General features: G+C 37.5%; 1 protein-coding gene across 5 annotated transcripts in view; it reads left to right on the forward strand.

Annotated features, from left to right (window-relative positions):
* mical3a (microtubule associated monooxygenase, calponin and LIM domain containing 3a) overlaps window positions 1-21,121 on the forward strand; it is a 105,603-nt gene that overhangs the window by 68,627 nt on the left and 15,855 nt on the right. For 4 of the 5 annotated variants that reach the window (XM_088341011.1, XM_088341008.1, XM_088341009.1 and 1 more), the window contains 11 exons: window positions 3,395-3,463; window positions 3,559-3,663; window positions 3,759-3,841; window positions 3,939-5,823; window positions 5,910-6,004; window positions 6,305-6,478; window positions 9,932-9,982; window positions 10,802-10,909; window positions 13,893-13,986; window positions 15,086-15,136; window positions 17,932-17,982. In XM_088341011.1, the coding sequence (XP_088197137.1) occupies window positions 3,395-3,463; window positions 3,559-3,663; window positions 3,759-3,841; window positions 3,939-5,823; window positions 5,910-6,004; window positions 6,305-6,478; window positions 9,932-9,982; window positions 10,802-10,909; window positions 13,893-13,986; window positions 15,086-15,136; window positions 17,932-17,982 (2,766 nt within the window). The remainder of the gene's footprint in view (window positions 1-3,394; window positions 3,464-3,558; window positions 3,664-3,758; window positions 3,842-3,938; window positions 5,824-5,909; window positions 6,005-6,304; window positions 6,479-9,931; window positions 9,983-10,801; window positions 10,910-13,892; window positions 13,987-15,085; window positions 15,137-17,931; window positions 17,983-21,121) is intronic. The other variant, XM_088341012.1, reaches the window with a different exon arrangement.

A 21,121-nucleotide genomic window follows, 5' to 3' on the forward strand; every position in this document is an offset into this window, starting at 1 on the left:
GATTGTAATCTGTGTCCGAGTATGGCACGGATTCCCAGCAATGTACTCTTTGGGGAGGTTGGCCAGTGCAACACTATTGCCAACACATTCCCTGGAGTAGTCACAGTGGGAAACCTAATCATGAGTTCCCTTATTTTCATGTGATTTATTTTTCAGATTCAGATATACTTTATTGTCATTCTAGTACACGTGTATACAGAACGAAATGTCGATACATCTGACCCGCACAGTTTCCATAAATGTATAGATATAAATAAATGTTGTACTGAGTTAGAGTTTTGAAGTACTAATAATGTACTAAATAATTATGGCTATGTATAGTATTATACAATAGTGCAAAGAGTGCAAGAGTAGCAGCTAACCAGATGTGCAAAATGAACAGTCAGGTAAACAAGTCACTGTACAGTAACAATAACACTGTAATACGTGCAGAGGAGAACAGATGTGCAAAGGAGTGGCTAGGTATATAGAACTCCTAGTAGTGCAAAAAAGACAGATGTACAGATTAGCAGCAGTGTAGACTTACTATGTGTGTGATTGACCATTTAACAGTCTAATGGCCAGGGGGACAAAACTATTGCAGAACCTGGTGGTCCTGCACCGCACACTGCAGTACCTCTTCCCAGAGGCTGGCAGAGTGAACAGTCTATGATGGGGGTGAGAGGGGTTCCTAATGATGTTCTTGGCTCGGGATAGGCAGCGCTTCTGGCCAATGTCCTGAATGGAGGGAATAGACCCATTTGTTAGTAAAAATGGTGGCATTTCTGGCGGACGGGGCCTAGCCTAGTGGCAAAGAGCTAGAGCGAGACGAAATGTCAACAAGCATATGTGCCTAAAGTAATCTTTGTATCATTAAAAGGGATGGCTTTTATGTTAGTTTTAATATCCTAGGTGACGTCACTGCAGAAGCTGCTGACAAAAAACACTTGCACTTGTCAAAAGACAGAGAAAAAGAAAACCGTTGTTGCTGCTATTTGTCATGTTGCATATCTTTATGTTTGACCAGCTGCATGCAGTGTTAACAAGGTTATCGTTGACATTTAGGCTACATGCTCACAGTTAACTAAAGCTAAAAAAATAGTTATTTTGCCAATGTATGAAGTAATATGGACCCAATAGCAACAATCTAATGTTTACTTTAGCCTACCTGTTATTATGTGTGCCCTGCAAACCAAAATCATTTTTGATAAGTGCCAGGGTCCAATTTTTTGGTTTTATTGCATTTTATTACAACTCTTTCTTTGATCAGGAGTGACCGTTGGGATCCTGTAAAGCTTCAATTTACGATAACTTTTTTTCTTAGTCCGGCGCCCAAACACACAACATGACAACATTTTAACATCGAACACCATAAACGGAAGCTTGGTTTTGTCAGAGTTTTGACCAGTGCGGAGTATTGTTATGCCTACAGGTTCAACTGTGATGTCACGTGTGACTTAAGCTATGAAAGGGTCTTTAGTAAGCAACAATAAATGAAGGGCTAGGGTTCTGTATTGTCCAGTTTGCGTTAGATAACATGTAATTTATCTTATTGTTGTTGACTTATAATGTAGCACATTGCTGGTATAGGTAGTTCAGTGGCTTCTTACAAGTCTATTTTGTTCCAGGATGGTGCTCTCAGGTCAAATTCCTCATGTAACTAAATATTCAAAGTTAAAGTTAATGAAACTTAAAATGATAAAAAAATTTCCAACGCTTTATTTGTGTGTACCTGTAGTAGTTTGCATGCGCAAACTGGATAAGATGATGCTGGTGGGAAGCAGTCACGAGCAGTAAGTGGTCACTAGAGGTAGCTTCTGGGTCTGCTCGTGAACTGGATTTTATTATGTGTATCCAGCAAGATTATTCAAAGTTCCTGCGGATCCTTCAAAAGCATTAAAATTCAATATTCTAAAAACGAAGCCTTAATTGGCATTAAAATGTCTTAAATCAAATTTGAGAAAGTTTAAAAAATGTGAACACATTAACAAGATTTGTATTTTTTTGGACTAAAATGATTCAATAACATTTATCATTTGTCTTTTTTTTAATCACCAATTTACTTTGTGGCAACTTATTGTGACCCCAATAATGAAACTATCAAAACAGTGATGTGGTTTCAGTCGATCCTTTCATTGCAGGCGCATGTCATGGGTCTACCCACGATACAAATTGCAGTTCGGACAGAGACGTTTACTTTGGACCATAGGAAAGTGAACTTTTAATGAAAATTTTTTAGACTTGGTCTTAAATCTAATTTCAAAAGGCACCTAAAAAAACGTCTTACTGGTTATTGAATTTAACTTGCCTCAAGCCGTAGGTGTCCTGGTTTCTTAAAAAAAGCTCATATACCGGAATTCTCCTGTTACGAGGTATTTTCTTAAAACGGTACCACTGTACTTTCTACTAAAATGGCTAATCTGTAGATTATTTGATTTTATATCCAGTTGTGTCAAATTGTTGTGTCGCTGCTATAAAAAATCTGGTTTACATTCGCTTAATGCTCAATGCACCTTTATTTTGTAATAAGTCCTGTTAAAGATGTTATTAATGAAAGGTTATTGTTTTGGGTACTAATTTAAATTGTAAACACCAACAACTGCCGTTTATTGCATAACTGCTTTACACAATAATTGGTCTTGCTGTCCCATTTTGCGAAAACATTGCAGTAATGCGGCGTTAAGTGCACACATCTTTATTACCCTTCCACCGCTGCTGCTTTTATTCCATACTACTTCAAACCATCCTTTGAGATAGGATTCATCCATTTTAATGGCATATTAAGTTAAAACCTTTTATAATTAATAGGTGTACGAAAATCGACACTTACTTTTAATTTGAATATTAAAGCTTTTTCTTTTTCCGACGCAATTTGCAGGACCAAAATATTAGATCCACTCTTACCTGCTCTCTTTATTTTCTGATGCACAATAGCTTGTGTTGCAGGTTACAACAAATGACTTAAGACTGATCACCTCTCCAGCAGACACTGGCATACTTTTCTTTTATATGAAAATTATTCAACCGCCACTTGGGAAACTGTCATTCAGCTTCCAGTTGCCCATCCCTTCTCTAACTAATGCTGTAATGCTTCTTTACAAATATAAAAATGGAAGCGCATGTCTCAAGCTGTATTGTAACTCTGCTTTTAATTCCTGTCCAATATTTTTAGTCATTTGATGTATGTATATTTGTATTTTGGAACAACGACTTGTGTTAGAGCAAAATGTTTTCTTTCCAGAGATTTTAGATATTTTTTTTATATTTTTAATCTTTTTGTCGTCTATTTAGTATATTTTATTTTATGTCTTGCTAATTGGAGAGCTATACATATAACAAAAACAATATTTAATTAGTCAAATATTTTTCACCACAAAGACATGGGACTTATTTTACATAATTTCTGTCACACCAGAATATTGCGAGAATGATGATCCGGAAGCAAAAGCAGATAGTCCAGAACCTGGTACGGAAATGGACCAAGGTGAGTAGATAAGAACATAACTGACTTTCTAATTATTGTTTGCAAACAGAAATGACTGAAGACGCGCTTAATGAATTTATATTTTTTATTTGTAGATGAGATCCCCTCTGATGCTGAAGCTGAGGCACGTTTGCACCCATTGATTCACAATGGTGTAATTTGTGAAGACCAATTATATGAAAGTGCAGTTTGGACATCAGGTATTGGTATACAGTGTCAATCGGTCCTTCAGATATATGACATGGGGATGTATGTGATGCATGATTAATGTAAACATATTTGTTGTTTATTTTAGGATCACCGTGCACTGAACCAACTCCCAAAAAAGATGATGCATTACAATCGCCAGTCTTGCCTGCGAAACCTTTTGAAAGTTCGGTCAGCAAAACCTTATGCTATTTTTCACTAGTGTGTTTGTGTAATAGTTCCTAATCCATCATAATTCAAGTTATTCCTAACATATTTTGACACTCAGGTGAAGTCTCCAGGCATCGTTACCCCAGATGAATTGGTTTTTGAGGAACCCAAAGTTTTGCGTTCCCCACCTTCACCCTCACCTTTGACCAAAGCTATTGTTTCTCCTGCTGCTGCCTCTCCAAAGACTTCTTTCTCACCTCTCGTCAAGTCTGTTCCGAATGCCTCTACAGGCTCTCCAGTAAATCCTGCTTTAGAAACCCTTGTTCGATCACCCTTAATGTCACAGGCAGGGTCGCCAATTCGTTCACAGCCTATCCCATTGCCGGAAACACCAAGGTCCCCTTACCAATCAGTTTGCCCTCTCTCTGGTAACCCATTGTCTCCAATTTGTGCGCAGCCTTTGCCCTGTCATGAATCTTCTTCACCATCAGCACCTGAATCTCCTGTCAGGACCCAGCCTAGTACAAAAACCACCTCATCTCCAATGGCAAGAACTGATCAAGCCACGCTAGAGTCTGAAGAATCCTCCACGGATGATTCCTCGTCAAAAAAGACTGACATTATTGAGGAATTTTGGCTGAAAAGTGCTGAGATCCGAAAGAGTCTTGGTCTTTCTCCATTAGATCGTAGTAGCAAAATACTCGAGAAGAGTGCAATTAATAGTCCACTGCAAGACCCCATCCCTTCTACAAAACCAGTTCAGGATGTGCCAGAGGATTACAAGCCTGCTAGTGCTGGACGTACTATTATTCGCAGACTCAACATCACGCTTGAAGGTCAAGTCATTACACCAATCGCTACTGTGGAGGGTAAAACTAATGGTACTAATGACAACCGTACCACCTCTGACTCTATCATGCTAACCCCACCATCTAGTCCACCGCCACCCGTCCCCAATAATAAATCTCCTGCAATGCACAGGCAAAAAAAACACCAGGCTTCTTGGCACACCGGGACAGAAAAATCTCCATGCAATCTTACCAATGAATCCCCGAAAGAAAAATCTCCTATTCCTGCACAGAGAACTCAACTGAGTCCAGTATCCATCCCCAAGCCTGCACCCAGGAAAGTGTTATCGTCATCAGCCGATTTAGCAGAAACATCTGTAGTTGTTATGAGGGAGAAAAAGAAGCCTCGGTCAGAGGAGCTGAGAAAGTCCTTTGTAGAGACAGTGGAAGAAATTCCATTTGCTGATGACGTGGAGGAAAACGTTGATGAACGAACACCCCAGACAAGCATGGATAAGTTTTATACTCCACCTACAAGCAAGACTAGAGTAGACAGACCACCCTTTCACCTGGCTTTAGCAATGGAAAATGGCAAACCCAGTACTCCTATCAACCCGCTGTCAAAGACCCAGAGGGCCAATCAGTTTTCACCAGAGGCTAAGGAAATAGCTGAGGAGAGGATAAGGGCAAGGGAAAAGTCAGTTAAGAGTCAGGCACTTAAAGAAGCAATGACCATGCAGCTTAATAAAATGAAAGAAGCCAAAATAGAAGAAGTTAGCCCACCTAAAGTGCCATGGAGTGTCACCCCAGAGGTGTGTGGAAAAAGTAAAAAGTCTTCAGAAACCTCTGCTGTCAAAGCTTTGGAATCAAAGAAAGGTGAGACTCTACCTGAGCGTCTCTTTAGCAGCAACAGGAGTCTGGACAGTTCTGTAGCGTCATCTGACAGTTCCTCCATGAGTAAGAGCAAGAAACGAAATTCTCTTTTCTCACCTCGCAAAAACAAAAAAGAGAAGAAGGCAAAGAGTGACAGTAGCCGACTCTCGGCTCCAGAGGAGACAGCACCCAAAAACAAGTCTCTGTGGAAGGCAGTCTTCTCAGGTTACAAAAAAGACAAAAAGAAGAAAGACAATAAATCATGTCCCAGCACGCCATCGTCCACCTCGACCACGCAAGACTCTGGGAAGAAGAGCGCTTCTCTTGTTGGAAAATCAGCAGGTAAAAATTGATAATATGGCGCTAAAACACAATGGTTGGCATCAGGTTCAGTTGGTTGACTTGATTGAGTTTTTCTGATATCACAGACCTGAAGTCACGCAGGAATTTGAGCTTCTCTGAGGATTCTGACTTGTCTTGTGACGATGTTCTGGAGAGATCATCCCAGAAGTCGAAGACAGATGTGAGTTATTATAAATGTTTGCTTATTTCTGGGCCAGGATCTTCAAGTAGAGGTGAGTACTTTGAAACCATGCAGTGGAATAAACGATTATTAAAATTAAACATTGAGGATGTCATACCCGAGTGCATCTTAACTGTACTTCCAATTGCAAGCAGTTAATTTTATTATGCAAGAGTTACAGTACACATGTCTTCATGGAAAGCATAATATGGTTTGTTTACGTTTGTGAGCATTTTCAGAGTGGTTCATAAAAAAAAAAAAAAAATACAGCATCTGTCTTGTGAATAATTTCCATTTTAGCGTCACACGGACATCTTTGACCTAGTATCAGGCATGCACAAGGAAGCAATGAAGGAAGAGAAATTGGACAAGGAGATAAGGAGGGAACTAAAGGAAAGAAAATTGGTGAAAGAGAGGCTCAAAGAAAGGGAACCGGAGAAAGCATTTGATCGTGAAAAGGAAAAAGAAGATAAGGTATTTGGCAGGAGCATAGAAAAAATGAATTTAAGGCAAATAACATGTTTTCATACTTTTGAGTTTGTCTAAGATTTTTGTCAAATTTCCTCAAAAGTATTAATTAAATCCATTATCATGTACGGTATTATCATTTTTATCTAGGCATTTTTTTTCTTTTATTAATGAATAATTTAATAGTCATACACAAACATTGTAGAAATTGAACTTATTTCATGTGTTTTGTCTACAGATGTGACACATGGAACAGTTGATGATAGAGTTCTGTGATTATAAGCCATGTTAATGCCTGAAATTCAAAAATGTCTCCTCCCTGCTTAATTCTGTGCGTGTTTCTACTGTTTTAGATAGTTGTTTGAGTTTAGGACATGTAGTCACTTGTCTGGCATTGGAATAAAACGCATTCGAGGCCGGGGCAATTTTCCTTTTTTATTTCTGCCACCATATGTTTTTATTGGTGCACAAACATAAAACTTAAGTCAAATTTGATTGCACTGATAATGTTTAAAAGCCAAACTGAACCATTGTTTTTAAATTGAGATTTCACCCTGAGGTCTTAAAGCCAATAACAAATTATATATAAATAGTGTTTGTAAAAAAGTCAAAAAGAATAATAATAAAGCAATATTCACTGGCTCTGTCCTAATCTCATAAAATTTTGGATATTCAGTCCCCCTTCCCAAAAAATGGCTTGATGCAGGGGTGGTGCAGTCTAGTGCCCATTTGGACGGAGTCGATATATTCTTATTTCAATAAAGGTAAAAATCAAGGCACCAACCTTCCACCAGGGGGCTATTGTAAGCACATCACAAGCAATTATTACATAAATTATTTTAATGTTTTTATTTTTTAATTTTATTTTGATATATTCTTTAGTTTATACTTTAAAGGTATGGTTAAATTTGACTTTCGGTAATTACAATCAGTAATAGCCGATAAGAAATGATTTTGATCTGAAAAAATATTTTTAATTTTCTCAAGGCCTGTAGCTTTAAGTTAACTAAGTTATTATGTGAAAAAATGATGAGGAAAAAATGTTTACAATATTTTGTTACTGTACAGAAAATATAAAAATAGCACTCCTGGCTGCTTGTAATCCAGTGTTCAACTGCTGTTATCTAGCGTGTTTTTATATGTTATCTAGTTCTTTATTTTACTCTGTTTTGATCGTAATAGCTTTAGTGGACACATGCTGTACTGTTTTCCAACTTCCCATTAATTTTGACATATCTTCAAACAATTTAAGGCCTGATTTCGACATGTTTTTGTTATTTGCGTTTTAAATATTAACTATATGCATTCCGTAATTTTTGGACTCTAAGGCGAATATAATAAACCCAATTTTTGCCAGAAATTTGAAAGTGCGCCTTATAAGCTAGTGCGCTTTTTATACACCGCAAAATACAGTGGATACGACTGGTATTGCTTCCAGTAATTCTAGGTATGTTATCATCAGGGTTGGGTAGGGTTACTTTAACTTGATAACTTTCAATTACATTTGGATTACTCCAATGCCAAATATGCTAACAAAAGAAACAAAATATGAATCCAATTACTAAATTTTGTGCAGGCTTGGGAGTAACGGAATACATGGAACGCCAAAAATGATTTTGGCAAGCTGTTTGGATTTATTTTCATTTTGTTTCTGTCGCCTTTTATGTTAGTTTTGCCGGAGATCAAATAGATCACAGCCAGGAGAGAAAGCTTACCACGTGTTGTGAGTCATAATTTTATTCATATTTAGTTTATTTTGTCTTTTATTAGCATATTTGGTATAGAAGTAATCCAAAAGTAATTGAAAGTAATCAAGTTAAAGTAACCCTACCCAACCCTGGTTATCATACAAGGCTTTACAATCTGCTACCTTAATTGTGCAATGGTCAGGGATGAAAATGTCATCCCTTTCTGGATAAATTCACCACCTATGTGAATTGTGTAGTTCATGGAGAAAATGTTCTTGGGGGAATGAAGGGGCTTATAAGACACATTAACTCTTAACATGTGAGACAGTCGAAGCGCCAGGTACATCTCTGGGGATATCATTTGCCTTGTTGTTAGCCCGTTTAGGAGCAAGCTAGCTGTAGAGAATAAATACCCGAGATGAGCAAATTTTAACCTGCTTTAATGCAAGCGACTGGAGGCTAAATTTAGTATCAATATTTTGTTGGGTTGTACAGTGTCCCAGAACATATCTCCTCCACACTCATCTCACCCTTCTCACCTTTGTAACCACCGACCCATTTTCATGCCTAAATGATTCTTCAATCAATAAACTTGGCTAAACAAATTCGCAACCGGAATAGAAGTAGTAGAGTAGTAGCGGTGAGAGCACCAATAACCACTAACTTCCACTGTTACAGGTGACATATGATGAGGCATATGACATTTTCTCATTTTGACACCATTTTTTTCTCACAGTGCCTGGAACATTGATTTGCAGCATACATTCTGATGGTTTAACAGTCTCTCCACTTCTTCAACAACATATGTAATAAATTGGAGAAGTCAAGTCAAGTAATTTTTATTTGTATAGCCCTTAATCACAAAGAGTCTCAAAGGGCTTCACAGGTTATTACACAGACTATTTTTTCAGACTATTATTACACCATCCCCTGATCTGGAACCAACATGAATGCAAGGAAAAACTCAAACCTCAACATGAGGAAAATGAAGAAACCTTGAGAAGGGACCGCACATGTGGCATCCCCCTTTCAGGATTACCAGACAGCAAAGGATGTTGCAATCACAAATAATGCAGAGATATTGTCCACGAAAAGTATAGGTTATTCATATGCTATAGCGTAGAAGTGAGTCTTAAGCTTAGATTTAAACATTTCCACTGAAGTTGCAGATCGAATCTCAGGAGGAAGAGCATTCCACAGCACCGGTGCCCGGATGGAGAACGCTCTCGAACTAGCGGAACACTTCTTGGCTCTACTGTACAAGCTCTTTTACGTACAAATAAATATTACACTGCAACCTTATTGACGCACAGGTGAAGTAGAGAGACTGTTTAGTCTATCATAATGCACTAAGGTAGTCAGTGTTTCTGGCACCGTGAGTAAAAATAGTGTGATAATGAGATAACTAATGCCTTTTTGTGTGTCATCTGTACCCCGGGTGGTCTAGTGGTTAAGTGTCTGAACTCTCACTTGTAGTCTTAATTTCATGCGCCTTATCGTCTGGTGCGCCTTGAGTATAAAAGTGTATGATTAAAGACTATTTCGAGTGGTACGCCTTATAATCAGATGCGCCTTAAAGTGCAGAAAATATGGTATTTTTCCTTCTAATTAGGATATACCACCGGTACTCTTTATTATACCATCCACTTTGTCTTTGTTGGAAAATAGTAGCTTGTATAAATATTCTTGATCCAGTTTAATTGAGCCTTTCACTCATTCTATCATCATATATGTTTGATTACTCATTTTTTGTTGTTTTGTCCTTCCCAAGTCTGTGTATGTCCCTCATGCACTGGCGTTCAAGAGATCATATGCCTCCAAGGTAGTATCACATCCATTGCCATCAATGACTCCCCCTTGTACACCTGATCCTTTACGCATGTTCCGGTTTACTCTGAATGCCTTTGAGCATCTGTCCTAGAACTAACCGTACTCTCTTGGATGCATGACAAGTGGAATCAGGTCGCCCACCTGCTGACACTTACACACCACTGTCAAAACACGATTTCTCAGCACTGGTTTACTTTCAAGCTACAAAAACATCCGCTGATGTCAACGGCTGCCCCTTTCTTACTCATATGATATAAAAGCTGTCTATCTGTCACTGCAACATGGCGTTCACTTCAGCATGGATGCCGGACAAACACTTCCTATCAGTACTATTCGCTCGCTTCTGCCTCCTTCAAGCTTTTATCATGCTTCAAAGTCACTTATTTATTATTCTATTTGGTGGATGTTAACTGTGGTGTATAGTATCAAAATGCATTGCCTGTCACAATGCAATGTTTTCCAGTGTTTAATAATGGTGCAAGAGGACAGAGGAGTTCTATGTATGTACAGCATTTATTATTTACGTTTTAATATTTATGCAAACGGTGCTCCCTGGAGCTTTTTATGTGCTGCTGTTTGCAGAATAACTTTATAAGACACATTGATGCATATATTATGAAACACATTTAAATTACATGAGAGACGGTCCACTTGTTTTTTCAAGTCACTGCACATACTTAGTTATTGTCAACACAATGTCGTTGATGTAATTACATTTTCTGTTAGTGATTTCTTGTTAGACCTCTGCCAGGACGACTTCTGTTTTTTTGGGGAACAAATGCAAAATCAAACGCTTTTCTTACTCCGTTAGAAAACCTACACCGAAGAGGAGCTCAATGCCAAGCTAACGAGGAGAGTCCAGAAAGCTGCCAGACGACAAGCGAAGCAGGAAGAACTTAAGAGGTTACACCGAGCTCAGGTTAGTAGCCCGATCAAATGACCAATTACAAAGTTAAAAAAAAGAAAAGCAAAAAGAAGAAGCCCTGTCTCAATTTTGTAGCTGATCACTGAACCACAATCTTTTATTGTTTGTAAATCATGCCGGTCTTTGGCTCTGTTGAGTTTATCAATAACTTTCACAGCACACCTTTGCTGCAAAAGCAGTCAGAAAGTGGTGATAAAACATGATGTAGATCATTCAAATAAAATGAACCCATTTCTTTCTCAGCAGAAGAGGTATTGGCTGTCCTTTTCAGTCGAGGTGTATTAATAATAATAATAATAATAATAATCAGAGTGATATCATGGTCGTGGTTCTCTTTAATTGTAGGATGCAAACGGTGAAAGTAAGCAAAGGACTGTTTCAAATACAGTCCAAATTCCAACCCAAACCCAATTATTTGAGCACTTCTAAGAATTTCACATACTTGCATGAGCAACAAAAGGAGCTGCAATGATAATTTTGCCAAGAAGATTGCATCAGGAGGTAGAACATTTTTGAGGTTACTTACACCACGTTTACCAACAATCAATTTACGAGTTTACCTTTTTTTCTTTTTTTCTTTTTTTTTTATTGGCAGACAGAATCATTTAGGACACAGTCGCACATGGTTTGGGTTTTGTCCTCATTGCAAAGAAAAAGTAGATGATAAAAACGTATGCTATTTAGTATTCTCTTTTATACAATATACTAATTATTCATTAAGATTCAACCCCCCAACCATACAAGCCTCTGAAAACAAAAACCAGAAAAAGAAAAAAAAAAGTAATAAATGAATTAAAAAAAAAAAAATAATACAATTAGAGTTAGTCACCAGCATAGTACAAAAGACCTGCATGTCAGGGACATGCAGGTCTTTTGTACAAGGCTGTCAGGTGGGAGCATTCCAAAATAGTAGAGCAAGGGTGCCCAATGAGAATAGAATTTACAGTCACATCCTCTGAGATGATATGCTATTTTATCTAATCTAAGCAAAAAGAGTATATCGTGTAGCCATGTTTTAAAGGAACGTGGTTCTCAGGCATTGCACGAAAGGAGTATCCTCCGACTGGCTATCAAAGAGGCGAAGGCTCAGACATTATCCTGAATAACAGTTGTCGGGAGGTTGTCAGGGGACCTGCCAAAAATTGCTATGAGCGGAGATGGATTGATATGTTTTCCTAAAATATCAGAAATGCAACCCAAAAAATGATCTCCAATATTCGGTTAGTTTAGGACAGTTCAGCTTTCCAGTTTTTTTTTTTCAACAAAACATTGAACAATATTCATAAAGCAATCTAGCTTGGTTGGCAAAGGAAGTAGCTCTCTTAAATAAACTGCAAAATCTATAATCCTTGTATCTGAAAATGAAAGTGGCTGACCTTTTCACACCAGGTGAGTTTGATGGTAAAGATTGGTTGATCTTCTTAGAAGAGGTCTTCCAATTAAATATTTCATAGAATTCACGGAATTGTGGCTGTTTAATCACCTGGCCAGTCCAATGAAGAGAAAGAAAAAGATGAATTTGGTGGAAAAGTTTGGTTTATTCTATAGTCTGTCTTGAGGACCCTAAATATAAGCTGCAACCCAAATCAAGAAAAAATGCCCACTTCTAAGATGTATAGAATGAAACATAGTTTAAACCAGATAGTGGAATATATTCCCTTTTTTAATGTAATTTTTTAGGACAAATAACTACCACAACCAAAGCGACTTCAAGTAATTTCTTTCAAAATGCTTGAATGCAATGAAAAAGCATGCATTGTAAAACTGCATTTTTTTTGTTTGGCGACTCTTCTGCTGTCCATCAAAATGTGAACTGCACTCAATATTGCTGAGCGAGCAAATTTGTGTCAAGCGTGGCAGCTTGTGCTTTTGTGCCTAAAATGAACAGCAACCTTGCAGCCGTGATCCATAATCTTCAGCCGAATATTGCTGTAAGCAGGGGCCGGCAGAGCGCATGTTAAAATGGGGGGAGGGGTACTTATGGGATTTTCAGATATTGCAGGGGTTTTTGGTCCCCATTAATCATGATAAACAGATTACAGCATATGGGTTTCTCCATGCTCATCATGTGCATACAAACTTTACTGGTCTTTTTCTGTGGTATGTCAACTCGTTTTTGCTGGTTATTATTACCATCTACTGTTAAGGAATGTGCATGACCCTCAGTTATTTTAATTTTCTAAGCAGTTTTTTTTTTTTAGAGGCAATGGCCTGTCACCCACTAAAAAGAGGCTTGCGACCGACATTAGGGTCCCGGCCTACAAGTTGAGAAACGATTCTAAAAGGGATCTGCCAATCACCGATCCTCTAAAGTTAAGGGAATCGGGGCTAACAAATCGACCATCCGATAAATCAGCGACCCAATAAGGGTGATGATTCTGACTATTTTTATCATCTTTGGTGCCATCTATTTTGATATTCACTATTCATTCAATAGCAATAAAATATATCTAGGAGTGTGAGCTTGCTTGTTTGATTTTTTTTTTCAATGTTCTCTGTAGTTTGAGGGGTTAAACCATATCCTAATTATTTATAATGTGTCTGTCAGTGGATTTGAAATACATAGTTATGCAATGTTTTTGCACAACTAAAATCTCATCTGACCAAATGCACTGAAAACTACTGTATCCCCTGGTGAAAAAAATTCACTCTTGTGGTTTGTGCAACGCATCTGCAACATTCCTCACAGGCTGCCGAGTCAGCAACTTTTAACTGTGCACCAAAGGGCCTTCTGTTTTTCTCCAGCTACCACATGACACTGATTAAATTTGCATCAGTGTGAAAGTAGAGAGGAACTCCACAAGTTAAGCCTCTTGGTTATCAGATTGAACATATAATATTATGTATTTCACATGTGTGTGCTTCACGGACTTAGTTTGTTTAACAAACTAATTTCTCATGTCTTACACTGCTTGTTTGGGAAGGTTTGGCTTCTCTGTTTGTTGATACACCGTTGTGATGTCACTATTATTTACAGATTATCCAGAGGCAGCTGGAGCAGGTAGAGGAGAAGCAGCGGCAACTTGAGGAAAGAGGAGTTGCTGTGGAAAAAGCTTTAAGGGGAGAAGCAGGTACTTGTTCTCATGCTCTTTGGTCTTTTCTTTTGTTAACTACATGTGACTGGGTACCTGAGAAGTCACACTGCTTCAACATCAAAAGTATGTTCAAGGTATTTTGTAGCATTCAAACATCGCAGCTTTGTAGCTTTTTTAAATTTTTGTTTTTTATTTTTTGCTACTGCTTGAAGGCTCACCTTCCCTGTCTTGGGACGCCTTGTCATAATTTGACATTTATTTGTGTTGAGCTATTCCACCTGCTACCAAAGGAATTACTTAGTAGTAAAGTCTACCGATTAAGACTCACGTGAAAAATACCTAAGAGTTGTACGTGGAAGATAATTTAGAACTCGCACAAACATTTTCCTTTCTCGCGACAAGCCAATTAAACAGATTTTCTCTTAAGAAATTTACAGAAAGCATAAACAACAACTTAATTGTGATTTGACCTCACTGTTCGTTACATTATGTGGATTATACAGAATTTAAAGGATATTGTTTTATTTTTGCTAGTCTACCATATTTTATGGTAGTATGATATGATGGTCTTGTATCATATGTCATCATCAAGTATTGCTAGCGGATTCGTTATGATGCCTAAAAATCACCATAAAAGCTTCATACAATTATATTGGACAATATTGTATAAAAGTCCATTTTTACTTTCAAAGTAGGTCAGCTATGCCATCACTGAGCATGAAATACATGGAACTTTAGCAAAACCTTGTAAGTTAAAAATGCATGGGACTAAATAAAAAATAAACTGCCCTCTATCTGAAAAAGGTGAACAAAAGGGAGAGTGCACTTAGCAGGAACCCATCCTCTCACCAGAACCCTTATGGTATATTTTGTAATGGATACAAGACCAAGTGACTCATAGATGATTAAGAGCACAAGTGTTTTAGTTGAAGTATTTACACCTTGTGGAATATATTATTGCTTTTGTGAGTGGCAATAAGAGTTTGCTAGAACTTTAACGATGGACTAATAGGTTTTGCACTTTGCTGTGAATCTGTTAAACTGTCTATTTTATATTATTTAAACATGTGAGTAACTGTACATCGTTCTAATTTTTTTTCTGCTGTATCATGTTTGCCACTCTACTTCCTTAAAGGAATGTACAAAAGTACATACACATTACCCAAACAACACAAAAGAAGATCAGGTATTAGATCCATTAAAGTTTATTTTCATATGAATGACATGTGACAGTGTTGCATCGGCTCCATCTGTGGTGACACTGCAGCAGTTCTCCATGTTTGGACGTTGTGATATGTCCTTAACATTTTGCCATCATTAGTGAAGCTGCATGTACTCAGGAGACTGTGTGTTACTGCAAACATCTGTGTGTGCTTGTTCTGAATGCATGTTGTGTCCTTCACTGTTACCCACAGGAGAGAACTTTTCTATTCTAAACTGAGAAAACAAAAAGTGATTAATATACACAATTGTAGGCTTTTCTTTTCCTTCATTGAATGCAAACGGCAATCTACGTATTATGTGTTACGTGTTAAGTTTGAACAAGGTTTTGGGAACCGTTTTGACTTGGAGCCACAGGAGAAAAACAATGAAATTTTTTTCCAGTGAAAGCAACACCAAATATTTTGAGGAAAAAATTTAACAAAACCGTCAAACCTGATCTCCAGACAGAATCTACCGTATTTTCCGCACTGTAAGGCGCACCTAAAAGTCTTAATTTTTTTCAAAAGCTGACCATGCGCCTTATAATACAGTGCGTCTTATTTATGGATCAACATTAAATCACAAGGTCTCGCAACTTACGCAACAGCCGCCGACTCGATTTCCCCCCGAACGTGGAGTAGTCCGCGGTGTATGCTGGGATTTATATACCGGCGTTTCATTGGCTAACCAATATGTCAATCATCATTTGAATCGATCACTATTGGCTGAAGTTATTCGGAGCCTCGGATTGGCTAGAGCGCCAAAACAAACCCTGCAATTGGCCGAAAAAGATGTATCAATCATCCGTTGAATCGATCGCTATTGGCTGAAGTTATTCAGAGCCTTGGATTGGTTAGAGGGCCGAAACAAACCCTGCAATTGGCCGAAAAAGATGTGTCAATCATCCGTTAAATCGATCGCTATTGGCTGAAGTTTTTCGGAGCCTCGGATTGGCTAGATGGCCGAAACAAACCCTGCAATTGGCCGAGTTTAGCAATGGCTTAGCAAGCTTGCTAAAGTACACCATAAAGAAACATGTTTTATTAGTCTGTATTTGCAAATAATTTACTCTCCTGGATTTACTTCACTCACGGTTGTAAGAAGACCATGATTGCATATCATTATTGAACGTGAGAACTTAGGTGAGTTATGCGGCTTTATATTTTCCCAGTATCTTGTTTTAGAACGATCTTGATGTTGCTGTGATGAGTTGAGTGAATTAAACTCAATTCCAAGTGTTTATTGTCATATGCACAGTAAAGTTGCGAGCGAAAAAGAAAATAGAAACTTGGCATTTCTTGAATCCCAAAACTTTAACCTTCCGAATGATATTTGAAACGATGCATTTGAGTGACATTGTACGGACACCGCATCCGCACGTGTCTACGACACGTATTTGCTTCTTTGCAAGCTTTGGGAATGTTAAGGGGGTAATCAGTTGGACTGAATCATCTGACTGTTTTGTCGACGTTCCCATTGTAGCGCCTTATAATCCGGTGCGCCTTATCTATGGAAGATATAGGACCAAAAACTATTTTTTTGGGGGTGCGCCCTATAACCCGTTGCGCCCTATAGTGCGGAAAATACGGTAATTCTTCAGTGCGTTTTCTTTCATTTTGTGTTGTTTATTGATTTCATAAAATTTGAAATAATAATAATAATAAGTAAGGCTGCAACAACTGATTTTTAAAATCCCTGGCTACTAATTAGATCGATTCGTTGTATCACGTGATTTATGGGCCATTAAGTACTTTAAATCAATGCAAAATAAGTGGAGTGACAGGTCGCATACCTGTAAATTTATTTGTTTTCCATGTAATTTGTAAATGGTGTACGCCGTTTGACAGATTTTTTTTACGTGGGGGGAATCATCTTGCCCATTTCAGCTTTAATACAGATGGTCACTGGTAGCGGATGAGAACGCCGTCGTAGATTGCTAATGAAGATGCAATCTGTGAAATCCTACACTGCTACGCATAATGAGCAACAATACATTTACTGCAAGTGGGGAATGAAGTAAGAAAGATGCTGAAAGAATTGTTTGTTTTGTTTATTTTGTAAATAAAATAAACTTAATTTCACCATCTTTTTTTTGTCCTACATAGTATGTCTTGCTGTGAGTAAATGGGTGCTGCGTTGTGTTTGTAAGGTTTTTCATTGCTTGATTTCGGGTATTTCAATCATTAATAAGGTTAGCAATTGGCTGAGGTTGACAGTTATAGGACCAAGAGACTGTTGATACTTATGCACTTACTGTACACTTAAAAAGGTTACTGTAACTTTAAACAAACATACACACAAAAAAATGTTAATGGCGCATCGTTTCCAATTGTTTTGCCTGTAGACGTTTGCATGCGCTAACTGTGACCAGCTGATGCTGGCAGATTTTCTTTTGTTTAGCAAGCAAGAGTTTTGGTAAAGAAATCTTAGAGTTTCTTGTACCACTGTATTCAATCCGTAACATGCATTTTCATTCTGAATTGTTTTTATTTTGATAACGCAAAATCACCAGAAAAGTCCAAATGAAGCTAACAATGACAATTATGAGCTATACAGTAATTTGATTTATTTGATTACACTGTTGTGCTCATGCTCACAAACTGTGCAACGCACTTTGGTGAAAGCATGTGATGACGTGTCTTTTGAGTGTCCCTTCAGGTTAATGTGTACATGTGTGGGTGTTTGTGTACATGCATGCTCATTTTCGGTGGATTATCCGTGTGCCCCTTGTAGGGCAGTGTGACATAACTCATTTCTAATATATCCCTGTCGTTGTAGACTATTGGGGAGATTCTAATTACAGTGAAATCCTGGACTTGCATCTGGGCGGTATGTATTAGCAATCTGTCGCGTATAGACTAACCTGATAGCTGACTGAATCTCTCCCCACCCAACTTTTTGTTTTCCCTGGGATCTTTGTACACATTTGCCTTCACTGACTGGCTGATTGTTTCTCGGGTCATTTCAATACCGCCTCCATTCCACCTGTCTAGCCTCTGGCTGTCTCCACATTAAGAGTCGATCAGACCCATAAGATTCTGATTTCCATGAAGCTGCAAGTGAGGCTTTCAGTGCTCACTCAGAGCTCAGGCATCAGTTATGCAGCACAACACAGCATCATCATGTACCTAAATAACATGAAGTACATATCTGCACCAATTTGAACTGCAACACAAGCAGCGGCTGAGTACAGTAAACAAAAAAAATAAGAGCCTCAAATAATGGCAGGTGTTTTTTTCTTCAACATATTTCTTACACATTCATACTCTTGCAATCAAGTCTTGTTTTTCAGCATTTTTTAACAAATTTAACTCTTTTGTTGTGCTGTGGTTATGATGATTGTACACTAAATTAGACAGAATAAACAACTTCCAGTCAGTTAGTATGACGTAATCTTTTTCATGGAGTGGGGAATATTCGAAGATTAGCCTGTGTACCATGAGACCAATGTGCTTTTCGACCCATTAACATTGTCCCTCAGTGTAAATAATCTTATTCCTAGTAAATATAGCTAGTCCCGTAGTTGTGTCCCGTGAGTTGTTCCTCATATTGCTTGAGTTGCTGTTACCTCAACCTTTGTATGCATGTCTGCCAACTTCTGACTAAACTCTCAGCCTTTATTTAGTCTTTAATAGATTGTTTTTAGTCTCTAGTTCTCCTGATGGACTTGACATTGTAAATGCATTTATTTATTTTTGTTAATATTCGAGAAGATTTTTTTCTCCAGAAATCTGCCGTGTGAGGAGGTGTGTTTTTACTTCAAAAGTCTGTACGTGCGTGTGGCTGGATGCAAGAGACCACATCTACAAGGCTCATGACCAATGTTCCCTCTAAGTTCTGCGCGTGCGCGATTGCCGACTGCCCAGACCTGCCTGAAATTGCAAAATTTAAGTAGTTAGCTTTTTAAAACAAATAATATTGTTTTATTTTTTATCACCAAGACATTACTATATAGATACAAGTGTGGTTCACTTTATTTATCGCCTGCACAGTTAGACTACGTTGCTATGTGACCTTGTTTTACCTTCGTGACTGCATTAATGTTGTCGCGCAAGTTTCTGGCTTTTTTAGGGAGCGGCTAGTTTGGCTTGGCTCACTAAAAAGAGCTGGCTCTTTTCGGAACTTCAGATTGTTTTTGTTTCTTTCAACCATATATTAACAATTATTATGTAACATTATGCACAAATTACACAAATTAGGGGAAAAAAGAACTAGACTGAAAACAAAAGAAAAAAATCAAAAAAGAGGAAAAAAAGAAGAAAAAATCAGTGGAAAGAAAAAAGTGAAAAGCTAGGAAAAAAGCAAGGAAGTAAATAAAATAAAAATAAAACTAGAGAACAAAAGAAGAAAAAAGGCAGGATACAAATAAACAAAACTGGGCGAAAAAAAAAGAAAAGATTAAAGAAAAAAGAGTTAAAAAAAAGGAAGAAGAAAAAGATCAGGAAAAAATACACGTTTTTTTCTTTTGGGTCACCCTCCGCTACTTTCAAATAATTTATGAATTACATTCAAATGATTTATAAATTATTTGAATGTAACAGTCAATCTTTTTGCCAAAATTGTACTTTCCCTTAAAGCGTGTAATTAAATACAGGTCTATATTGTGCACGCAACTATATAAAATCACAAAATGTTACTATTATCTAACAAAACTTTTTTTAAACAGAATTGTCATGTAATAGTTGTAAAAACAACTCACATGTGGGTCGTGCAACTTTTCCAATATTATATTAGCCAATTCGGTAATATGTGAAAAAAACATTTACAAGTATTAACTCAACAAAATATAACTTGATTTTATCTCAGGTTTTGTAGATGTTTGCTTATTATTTGGTTGCCACACTTGGGATGGATGTTGCTCAACGTTATTCGAAGCTATGCTCACAGACTCTGATTACTCAGACCCATGGAAACTCAGAGGGAACATTTCTCACAACTATTCTTTGTTTGGCCTTGGAGCTTGTTTGTACTCACCCACATCAAGAACTGCTCGGGGTTTGAACAAAACGATACGCTCACTTAGCAGAATGGCTGTACCTCTATTGACGTAGTTTTCATAGACTGGCTTCCATTACTAGAGCTACAGTACGACAACTTTGCCTTTACAAAGTTCGTGATGGTCAGAGGATTTTATTTAACATTAAATATTGCAAAACATGATTTAAAATAACTTCTTATTGAGTGTTTTTGTTTTAAACATTTGACAGCTTTTAGCAATTAAAAAGTGTATATTTATATATACAGTGCAACTGTTTATTGGCATCTATTACTTTTCTTGTGTTGTGTATTGCTATTGTTTCAGTCACTCTGTAACTTAAAAGTGCAAAAGGGAATGTTGGTGTTCTTCCATATGGGTTGTTGGCCTTGTTATCAGGAGAATTCCTGACAGGGAATCAGTCAGTATTGTACTGTTGTATTTTCTTGACTCCGATCTGTTCTTTCAAATTCTCTTGCCAGCTTTAGATTCCGAATTCAGGACTATTATGAGGATCTAGTTGTGCATTAGTTTATGATTTTGTAAAACATGATTTATATAATCAGGGGTGAGCGATTGGATGATATTACAGGCTTCCTTGAAAAGTCTTAATAGCTAAATAACTCATTATTCTAAAATTAAGGCCTTAATTGGCATTAAAAAGTCTTAAATCCAACTTTAAAAACTCTTAAAAATGTGAACACTTGAATACGATTTATATTTGTTTGAACTAAAAACATTTAAGAACATTTATCAATTGTCTTTTTTTAATAATTCACCTATTTACTTTTGTGGCACCACAATATTGGAAGTATAAAAACGTTGATGTGGTTTCAGTTGGGCCTGTCAGAGCAGACACATCTCTTAGGTTTACCCACAACACCCATAGTAATGCCGGAACAGAGATGTTTACTTTGGACGATTGGAAAGAGTAAATTTAATCAGTGTTCATTTTACCTCTGAAAAGTGATGGGTCCCGGGGACTCCCATGCT

This window comes from Urocampus carinirostris, chromosome 7 (genome assembly GCF_059441175.1).
Source record: "Urocampus carinirostris isolate Australia breed hairy pipefish chromosome 7, RoL_Ucar_1.0, whole genome shotgun sequence".
In the NCBI taxonomy this organism is placed as follows: domain Eukaryota; kingdom Metazoa; phylum Chordata; class Actinopteri; order Syngnathiformes; family Syngnathidae; genus Urocampus; species Urocampus carinirostris.